An 11,561-nucleotide genomic window follows, 5' to 3' on the forward strand; every position below is an offset into this window, starting at 1 on the left:
CATTGAACATATTTTAAAAATAAAAATAACATTTATATTAAACAAACAGATTATTTTATTTAGTTCTGATTGCAGAATTCAGTAGTATCTCCTGATTGTTACAGTTGAAGTTTACGTACACCTTAGCCAAATATATTTTAACTCAGTTAAATTTCTGACATTTCATTGTAGAAAACATTCCCTGTCTTAGGTCAGTTAGGATCACTACTTTATTTTAAGAATGTGAAATGTCAGAATAATAGTAGAGAGAGAATGATTTATTTCAACTTTTATTTCTTTCATCACATTCCCAGTGGGTCAGAAGTTTACATACACTTTGTTAGTATTTGGTAGCATTGCCTTTAAATTGTTTAACTTGGTTCAAATGTTTTGGGTAGTCTTCCACAAGCTTCTCAAATTAAGTTTCTAGAATTTTGGCCCATTCCTCCAGACAGAACTGGTGTAACTGAGTCAGGTTTGTAGGCCTCCTTGCTCGCACACTCTTTTTCAGTTCTGGCCACAAATTTTCTATCAGATTGAGGTCAGGACTTTGTGATGGCCACTTCAATATCTTGACTTTGTTGTCCTTAAGCCATTTTGCCACAACTTTGGAGGTATGCTTGGGGTCATTGTCCATTTGGAAGACCCATTTGTGACCGATCTTTAACTTCCTGTCTGATGTCTTGAGATGTTCCTTCAATATATTCACATAATTTTCCTTCCTCATGATACCATCTATTTTGTGAACTGCACCAGTCCCTCCTGCAACAAAGCACCCCCACAACATGATGCAGCCACCCCCATGCTTCATGGTTGGGATGGTGTTCTTCTTGCAAGCCTTTTTCCTTCAAACATAATGATGGTCATTATGGCCAAACAGTTAAATTTTTGTTTCATCAGACCAGAGGACATTTTCCAAAAAGATCTTTGTCCTCATGTGCACAAGCAAACTGTAGTCTGGCTTTTTTATGGCGATTTTGGAGCAGTGGCTTCTTCTTTGCTGAGGAGCCTTTCAGATTATATCGATAAAGGACTCTTTTTACTGTGGATATAGATACTTGTCTTCCTGTTTCCTCCAGAATCTTCACAAGGTCCTTCGCTGTTGTTCTGGGACTGATTGACACTTTTCACACTAAACTATGTTCATCTCTAGGAGACAGAATGGTCCCATGGTGTCTATAGTTGTGTACAATTGTTTGTACAGATGAACGTGGTACTTTCAGGTGTTTGGACATTGATCCCAAATATGAACCAGACTTGTGGAGGTCCACCAAAAACAATTCTGAGGTCTTGGCTGATTTCTTTAGATTTTCCCATGATGTCGAGTAAAGAGGCACTGAAACTGAAGGTAGGTCTTAAAATACATCCACAGGTACACCTCCAATTTACTCCAATTAGCCTACAAGAAGCTAAATTATGCTTGACATCATTTTCTGGAATTTTCCAAGCTGCTTAAAGGCACAGTTCACTTGTGTATGTAAACTTCTGACCCACTGGAATTGTGATATAGACAATTAAAAGTGAAACAATCTGTCTGTAAACAATTGTTGGAAAAATTACTTGTGTCATGTACAAAGTAGATGTCCTAAACGACTTGCCAAAACAATAGTTTGTTAATATGAAAGATGTGGAGTGGTTAAAAATTAGTTTTAATGACTTCAACATAAGTGTATGTAAACTTCACATGTATAGGGTGACATTACCTAATGAAAATTGTAAAGGGATCAATGGAAAGGAGGAGGCGAGAACCGGCTTGACGATATAAATAATGGTTTAATGATAAACTTAAAAGACAACATAAACACATGACGGACATGTCCGTAAACGATCTCTCTCTCCCGCACGATCCCCCGCAGTCAACCTTTATCCCTCACGGTGGCTTAATTAGCCTAATACAGGACCAGGTGTGTAGGATCACGACCCGGCCCCGCCCTCCGCCCTGCCACAAAAATTAACCATGGTTTTACTGTAGCAACAATTATTCAACCATTATTTTGTAGTAAATACATTTTCAGTAGTATAAATATAGCAATTTGTAGTAAAACCATAATAACCACAAAATAAACCATGGTTACTACAGTCATTATTACAACAATATTACTATAGTAAAACAAATCCATGGTTACTATCAGTGATGAATTCTCAGGGCCAGCAAAGCCTTCTCTGCTGGCCTAACATATAAAATAAATCAATATTTTTTCATCCTTTCATTCTCATTCACCTTTTTGCCTATTTATTTTCACTCCTAATTCATCTAAAAACGAAGAGCAAACAACGAATAGTTTAACCAATCAGAATTGATTTATTGATCCTTACAAACAAAGTGTGACAACTGTTTCACAAATCTCATGCCAAAGCCGAGCGCTTTCCGAAGCAGCTTGTGAGTTTGATCTCCACCCCGTTAAGCCTTCACATTTTCTACAGAATCCATCAACAGTTCAAATGAATAGGTATTTAATGTCAGATTGTCAGAATCATCAGCAAATCAGATTGATTTATTTGTTCTTGTTGAGTGTGGTCTTTAGGATATGTCCCAATCGAGGCCTTCTAGCTGGCCTTGAGTGACGCAATCACGCTTCAAGTGATTTACGTAATTTGAAAGCGAAGAGCACGAGATCTAGCTGACGAGTCAGCCGTCACTACCTCATAGCCAATGAGAAAGAGATCCTTATGGATTTAAAAACCTGAGATGTTCTGCATGATCGTGCAATTGATTAATTAAACAGGAAATGAGGACTGATTTTGGAATGATTTTTGCATTGTTATTTCAACATCAGGAGTTTCATAGAGTAAATAAGTCTGGCTGGAGCATTCAGTGTGAATTGAAGTTTTGAATCGTGTACCCTTACGAATCAAAAATTATTGCAAGCAAATATTATTAGATAACTTTTTCCTGGTATTCGCCCTCCGCAAAACTATCTGAGCAGCCAAACGCCAGGTCAGGGACAAGAATGAAGGACAGTTCAACACCGACTCTAGAAGTATGTGGCAGGAAACTGATATCATCACAGACTTCAAAGGAAATAAAAACTCTGCCGGCTTAATATTTTTATGCTCGTTTGAGGGAAACAACACTGCCCAGAGAGAGCTCCCACAGCCGAAGCTACAGAGGTTAGTTCACCCTCCGTCTCTGTGGCAGACGTAACACAATCCTTCCAATGTGTGAATATCCGAAAAGCCACAGGTTCAGATGGCATTCCGGGTCGTGTCATCAGAGCGTGCGCACACCAACTGGTTGGTGTTTTTACGGACATTTTCAACCCGTCCCTGTCCTAGTCCCCACATGCTTTAAAATGTCGATCATTGAGCCTGTACCAAAGAAACTCAATATCACTTGCTTAAATGACTGGCGTCCTGTTGCTTTGACCCCCACCATCAGCAAATGCTTTGAGAGGTTAATCAGAGATCACATCTGCTCTGTGCTGCCCACCTCACTAGACCCATTGCAGTTTGCCTACCGCAACAACCGCTCCACTGATGATGCCATTGCATCTACACTACACACTGCTCTCTCCCATCTGGAAAAAAGGAACACATATGTGAGAATGTTGTTTGTAGATTACAGCTCAGCATTCAACACCATAGTGCCCTCCAAGCTTGATGAGAAACTCTGGGCTTAAACAGCTCGCTGTGCAGCTGGATCCTGGATTTCCTGTCAGGCAGACGTCAGGTGGTTAGAATGGGCAGCAACATCTCCCCATCACTGACCCTCAACACTGGAGCCCCGCAGGGCTGTGTTCTCAGCCCACTCCTGTATTCCCTATACACACATGACTGTGTGGCAACACATAGCTTGATGGTGGTAGGTCTGATCACTGACAATGATGAAACAGCCTACACGTCAGTAAGACCAAGGAGCTTGTAGTGGACTTCAGGAGGAAAGACAGAAAAACACAGCCTCCATTAATGGAGCACCGGTGGAGAGAGTCACAGCTTCAAGTTCCTCGGTATCCACATCACTGAGGAACTCACATGGTGGTTTACCCCCCATAGAAAAAAAAGATTAGAGGGGGAAAAAAGAGGGGGAGGAGCAGTCTGTCCGGGCTGGAGGATCTAACAAGTGTAAAGAAAGCAGAGAAAATATTTTTTTTCTAAGAAGCATTTTAATCCCAGAAGGGGTTATTTCTTCTATTATTTATCTTTATCATATTTATGAATACATCTGTGTTGGTATGTATTTTACCATTCTTTTGTTATTTACTTTATTTTAATTATTTATTTGGTAATTCTGCTGTACTTGTTGTATTTATGATTCAGTGATTGTATTTGTACATTCATTACGTCTGTGTAATTTTGTACATTTTATTGAACTTGTGTTTTTAAATAAAAAAATCCACAGTTTCAGCACAATGTGTTGACTTTTCAGATGACTTTTAAGAGGTTACCCACCATATGAAAGATTCCAACTTATATCATCTTTAAATTAACGATCTGGAAAGGTTTCGCCGTGACGCCATCTGATGAAACAAATCTGGTCCTGTATAGATTTGATCATCATTCGCATCAATTCATACTTAAGCAAAGTGTGGGTGTGGAAAATCGTGAGTTTATTGGGAGAAATTGTAAATCCGGAGTGTTGGTAGGTATGACGTAACTAGCCTGATTTGTGTATTTTTCTGTGCATGTAGGGGTTATGATCTGCTGTCCATTCTGACTAAGGTGAACTTTGATGTGAGCAGAAAGACATGCAAATATGACGTGAAAAAGCAGATGCCACAACCAGAGTTCACCCTCACAAAGAGAGTTGTTTTCCCTGTGCCAAAAACCTGTCCACCCCTTCAATAATGCCATGCTGCACTCCACTCTTGACTCATACAGTGTACTAGTGTGTGTGTATGTACTCTCACAAACACCAGGATGTGCTAAAAATGTTTACATGTTCTGATGATGATTGTAATTGTTTGATTTATGTGTTTAAAGTCAGGGAAAAGAAGACAGACAGTACTGTATGCCTATATGGTAGTTTACACAGTTTTTGTTGCATTTATTAAAGTATTGTTAATTGTTAATTATGTTAACTAATGTAGTTATGTAAGGGATAATGTACAGTCAGCTGGTTGTTATCACACAATAAACCCCCACAGGGTGATCAGGACTCCGATGCGAAGCGGTCATCTCTTGTATCACCCTGAAGGTTCATTGTGCAATAAACACAGACTGACTGTACATTATTCCACTTATTACAAGGCTATTATCCAAATAAATAAACAAATACATGGAAATAAAATATGGATTTGAAATTATGTAATTTGAGAAGAAATAAATCACTGAAAATCTGAAATCAGTTCTGTTGGGGTTTACTTTGTAATGACCGTCTGACTCCTCAATGTTCAGCCTATGACTAGACTACTTTCCAAATAAATAAATGCACATGAAACATTCATTTGAGTTGAAATGATTTTATTAGCTGAGTTGTAGAGATCGCACAGTGAGCCAAGAAACAGGAGAGACGGCTCGCAGAACCTGGATGAGACGTCTGAAACGTCTACAGAGATGGGACACTTCTATTTAAATGAATGGGAGAAAGTGGAGCGCCACTTTCAGACATCGCCTGTCAAGCATGTGCATTAGCTATACTAGATGGGAAACTTGTGTTTTAGCATAATATGAGGTAAAGAAACAAAATTTAAGATTACAATATTAGCTCATTTTATTGCTGATTTGAAATACACTACCGGTCAATGTTTTGAAACACTCATTCTTTATTATAATGTATTAAAAAAAAAAAAAAAAAATCACATTTTAGAATAATAGTAAAGTCATCAAAACTATGGAATAACATAAATGGGAATTTATGGGAATTATGTTGTGACTAAACAAAATCCAAAATGAATCAAAACTGTGTTATATTTTACCATCTTCAAAGTAGTCACCTTTGCCTAGAATTTGCAGACATGTACTCTTGACATTTTCTCAAGCAACTTCTTGAGGTTTCACCCTGGGATGCTTTTTAAACAGTATTGAAGAAGTTCCCATCTATGTTGGGGGCTTTTTTTTATTATTTGGTCCAAGTAATCAATTTAATTGATCAACCATAATTTTTTTATTATGAAGTAAATGCATATGGTGGCACAATTATATTTTTGTCTACAGAACTAATTTCAAACATTTAAGCATACGCCTTCAGATCAAAAGATTTTTAAGATCATGAGAAACATTTCAGTCAAGTGTTTCAAAACTTTTGACCGGTAAAATGTATGTTCTTTGATCGTAATCTTAACCAACCATTTTTTAGATTTAGTTGCTCCCCCATTCAAAGAGAGAGGAGCTGCACTGGCATGCCTGCAAATATCCTCCCAAGAGCGTTCCAAAGATGGCCGACAGTGGACATTGGCTGTGTCTCGTTTGGAAGGCTGCATTTAGGACACTCCGAATGCAGCCTTCAAATGCAATCTTCTTTCACGGGAATTCTGAGGATGCATGAGGTGTATCCTTCGTAGGCACTCACAACACACAATTCTTTGCACAAAAAAAATGCCAATTTGCCTGTAAATATGATGTTCAAATACAAGTAATGTTAATTAGAAGGGTGCAAAGAATATCATATGTATACTTATATTAATATATATTAATAGAGCTGTCAATCGATTAAAATTTATAATTGAATTAATTACATGGGGTCCCGATTAATTAATCACAATTAATCACATTTAATCGCTTATACAAATATTTGCTGAGAAAGCCCCTCATATAACAATAATTCAATATATAATGATGAAATTATACATAGTTATTTTTAAATAATAAAAAATGTATATATATATATATAAATACAAATTGATTTCATCTACTGTAAGTGCACACAAAGACACTGAAGAAGATCCGTAAAGGTCTTGTACATGTATACTGTATGTAAGTGTGTCAGGGCGGAGGGCGGGGCAGTGTCGTGATTCTGCACACTCGGCCCCTAATCACGCTAATCAAGCCTCAGGGAGGGATAAAAGCTGACTGGAACAGTGGGACAGAAAGAGAGATTTACGGACAGCTGTCCGACACATTTGTGTGTTTGTCTTTTTGTTTAAGTTTTGTATTAATATATTACTTACATTCTCAAGCCGGTTCTCACCTCCTCCATTCCATTAATCCCTCTACAGTAAGCTATTTTTCCAATCTGACAGTTATTTCCTGACAGTTATTACCAGAGTCATGAACAGTTTAATCTCTTGATTTAGTGCACCGGTTGATTGACAGATAAGGAGTGGCACTTCGCTGCATGCTGGACAGTGTTTACAGCATTTCAAATGCCTTTTTGACTACCTCATATGTGTTTTTTGTGATTCGATCACAAAAGGTATTTACACCTGTATATAGTGCAGATCACTTGTCATCGGCATCACATCCAAATACCAGCTGAAAACAGGGTCTAAATGACCGCTGCCTACATTACAAATGTAGTACAAAAGTCTTCCGCCGAAAATGTATCCCATTTCCTCTTCTCCAGTAAGACCCCAAGGAATAAGGTGGATAGTAGTTAAATAAAATCATTAGTTGGTCAGTTAAAATTTTGTATGATTGGCTATGAATAAAGCTTTCACTTATTGGCTAAGCCGGACACGGCTGCCGCAGCTGCTCAGAAAAAGATCAAATCTTTTTATCTCTCACGGCGTCTGTCATGAAGAGCCGTGCACGTGAAAGCTTCAGGATTTTGGGTGTAGGAGCACCGCTTGCGCGCCGCCTGCACAACACTAGCAAAACTGCCTGTGATTTGCCTCTTTCCGTGTGCCTCTAATTGAAAATGAACCAGACACTTGCACTTACTGCGTCCCATGTGAAACGGTCTTCATAATTAATGTGAACAAATGGAACCTTAAATTTTTTTATTTATTTAACCCTTATTTAACCAGGGAAATCCTTTGAGAACAAGTCTCTTTTACGAAGGAGCCCTGGCCAAGAAGGCCGCAATAAAAGTTTCACATAAAATACAAAATATACAATAAACATGCAAAACATAATACATTAACAATACAAAACAGCCATGCTTAAAAAAAATAAAAATAAATACAATGGCCTTACAACAGTTAGAGATACAATGTAACAAATTACAATACAATAGACTTATCCTAATTTGGGAAGCAGGGACAGGTGCCCATTGTGCCTGCTTCCCGATACTTTACTAGCCTCTTAAAGTGACCAAAGGAGACCAAGTTATCAAGTTTTAAGTAATTCTGTAATAGGTTCCACGCTGATGGAGCAGAAATTCTAAATGCTTGCTTCCCTAACGCTGTTCGAGCCCTAGGCACAATCATGTGGAGATTATCATTAGACCGCAGAGAGCGAATGCTGGGCTTGAAGGACATAAGCCTACATAAATAAGGGGGCAATGTCCCAATAATGGATTTATATATAAACAATCGCCACCGGGTTAGCCTGCGCTGAGCAAGGGAGGGCCACTGGACCAGATCATACAGAGTGCAACAATGTGTAAAGGGTTTGCACCCTGTAATGAATCTCAGTGCGCCATGATAAACTGAATCCAGTTGGTGCAAATATTTATTCCAGGCGTGCATATATAAAAAAATCACCATAATCCATAAGAGACAGAAAAGTAGCCTCGACCAATTTCTTCCTTGTTACAAGATAAAAGCAGGCCCTATTCCTAAAATAGAACCCAAGCTTTAACCTTAGTTTCCGGGATAAATTTTGGATATGAGCCTTAAAAGTCAAATGTTCATCAAGTAAAAGCCCTAAGTACTTATACTCTGCCACACGCTGTATTAGATTTCCCTGCAGGGTTACAATGTTTGGAGGGATAGCTGTGGAGTTCCTATTATTTGAGAACAAGACCGTCTTTGTTTTATTTGCATTCAACACAAGCTTCGAGTCAAAAAGCCAAGATTGTACAACATCAAAGGCATCCTGCAGGTACTGAAAAGTCTGGTGAAGGGTTTCTCCACAACTGTAAATAATTGTGTCGTCAGCATAAAAATGAAACAGAGCATTATGGACATTTGAACCAAGATCATTTACATAAATGGTAAATAAAAGTGGGCCCAGCACCGAACCCTGAGGAACCCCTGATACAACTTGTAAGAAACCTGAAGAAATACTGTCAAAAGTGACGCACTGAGTCCTATCTGAGAGATAATTTTCAAACCAGCCAACTGCCTTCTCAGAAAGACCAATGTTGAGCAGTCTCTGTTTTAAAATATAATGGTTCACCGTATCAAAAGCTTTAGAAAGATCGATGAAAAGAGCTGCACACATCTTTTTGCTGTCCAGTGCCTCAATGATGTCATTCACCACCTTCAATGAAGCAGAGATGGTACAATGTTCCTTTCGGAAACCTGACTGAAACTCTGATAGGATATTATTAACGCTCAGGAATTCTTTCAGTTGTTCACCTACTAGTCGTTCTAAGACCTTTGACAACACAGACAAGTTGGAGATAAGCTTTTAGTTGTTTAGCAATGTAGGATCTCCTCCCTTTAATAAGGGGAGGACATAAGCAGATTTCCAAATTGATGGCATTACATTCTGAACCAAGGACAAATTAAAAATATACGTGAGCGGTTCAGCAATAAAATCTGCAGCAATTTTTAATATATGGCTCTAAACAATCTGAGCCAGCAGGCTTTTTGATGTCCAATGACATTAAGGCTTTATGCACATCATCGATTGAAAACGTGGCAAAGGTAAAAGAAAAAGGCTGGCCAACACGACATCTTCCCGCAGCATTACCATCAGAAGTGGAGGTTTTTGTAGATAGAGATTGGTCAAACAAAGAAACAGATGCAACAAAATGTTCATTAAAACATTCTAGCATTGCCGATCTTTCCGAGATAATAATATCGTCCCTAATGATATGGGGAGGCAGTTCATTATGAGATTTAGTTAACGAAATTGACTGGATAGACTTCCAAAAAGTCCTAGGGTTATTTAGATTGTCTGTAGTGGCCGCTAGATAGTATTCAGATTTAGCATGACGGACAGCTGCTGTAAACTGCTTTCGTAGTCGTCTAAAATGAATCCTATTGGCCTCCACCCCAGAATTTCTAGCCTTTGCCCAAGCCACATCCCTCTCATGAAGAAGTTTGCTAAGCTCCGTCGAAAACCAAGGGTTATCTCATCCCTTGAATCTAAACTTACGCATAGGAGCATGTTTATTAATAAGTTGCAAAAATCCATCATGAAAGTATTTCCAGGCTATTTCAACATCATGAATAAGCCTAATGCAGTCCCAATTAAAATAAAATAAATCATGTAAAAAACCTAGTAAGGAGAAATGTTTCATATCACGTTTCTCAATGCATCGAGGCCTGGATTTTGGAATTTTTGCATTTCTAACTGCAGCAATCATACAATGATCACTAATGTCATTAACAAACACGCCAGTTTCAGAAAATTTACGAGGTGCATTTGTCAATAACAAATCACATGTCACCAGTGCTTGATTATTACACTGTCCATTTTTACAGCGATGTCCCCTGCACTCAGTACAAACAACGAGGTAATTTATTCTTGTTTTGTACTGAGCTGTTCAAGCGGGGATTCACTGCCGGGACGTGGAACTTTTTCAAGGCGAGCCACGGGAAGGATGCCCCGGATGGTGTGGGAGGGGCCCTGAAGAGGAGGGCTGACAATCTAGTCAGCCAAGGAAGAGATATTCCGGATGCTGCAGAGCTGTTTGCTGTGTTGAAAGAGACAAACACAAAAATCCAGTTGTTTTTTGTCAGCGAGGAAGGAGTTGATAGTGCAGTTTCAGAGATGCCCAATGATGTGCCACCAGTTCCGTCCATTATGAGGATCCATCAGGTAGTGTCCCTAGCCCATGGAGAATTGATATACAGGGACGTCAGCTGCTTGTGCACGACAACACAAAATCTGAACTGTGGGTGCTTGAATGCAAAGCATTTCGAGTTTAGCAATCAGCAGACAGCTCCCATGGCCCCCACAGAGACAGAAGTTCAGTGGCAAAGTCTTGAGGTTGTTGGCAAATGGTGTGTGCTGAAGTACGATGGTGATCTTTTCCCTGGTGTCATCACTGATACAAGTGAAACACATGTTGAGGTCCGTTGTATGCAAAAGATTGGGGTCAACCGTTTTTTCTGGCCAGCCCGTGAAGACATCCTTTGGTACTTGTTTGAGGACATTGTGTGTATTATCCCACCCCCGAGGCCAGTCACAGGTCGTCACATGGAAATCGAGAGCGAAGTCTGGGCCAAACTAAATACTTTTTAGAAAGGGCCAGGCAAGTTTGTGTTATTTAATTTAGCGCAATTCTAGCTAAAACACTGTTGGATGTAGTTTTTGCAACTGAACGTGTTTTGTGGCGGAGGGCGGCTCTACTCCGAGCTCCTCACGGATGACTGAGCTCCTCACCCTATCTCTAAGGGAGAAGCCCACCACCCTTCTGAGGAAGCCCATTTCGGTCGCTTGTACTCGCGACCTAGTTCTTTCGGTCATGACCCAGCCTTCATGACCATGGGTGAGGGTAGGAACAAAAATTGACCGGTAGATCGAGAGCTTTGCCTTTCGGCTCAGCTCTCTTTTCGTGACAACGGTGCGATAGAGTGAGTGCAATACCGCCCCCGCTGCCCCAATTCTCCGGCCAACCTCCTGCTCCATTGTCCCCTCACTCGTGA

General features: G+C 39.5%; 1 protein-coding gene across 1 annotated transcript in view; it reads left to right on the top strand.

The window, feature by feature from the left end:
- Nucleotides 1-5,335, top strand: part of casp10 (caspase 10, apoptosis-related cysteine peptidase) — a 28,973-nt gene extending 23,638 nt beyond the window's left edge. The window contains exon 12 of the mRNA XM_052148740.1: nucleotides 4,608-5,335. Within this exon, the coding sequence (XP_052004700.1) occupies nucleotides 4,608-4,764 (157 nt within the window). The 3' untranslated portion in view covers nucleotides 4,765-5,335. The remainder of the gene's footprint in view (nucleotides 1-4,607) is intronic.
- The last annotated feature ends 6,226 nt before the right edge of the window (nucleotides 5,336-11,561 follow it).

The sequence above is a fragment of the Xyrauchen texanus genome, chromosome 18, assembly GCF_025860055.1.
Source record: "Xyrauchen texanus isolate HMW12.3.18 chromosome 18, RBS_HiC_50CHRs, whole genome shotgun sequence".
NCBI lineage: Eukaryota > Metazoa > Chordata > Actinopteri > Cypriniformes > Catostomidae > Xyrauchen > Xyrauchen texanus.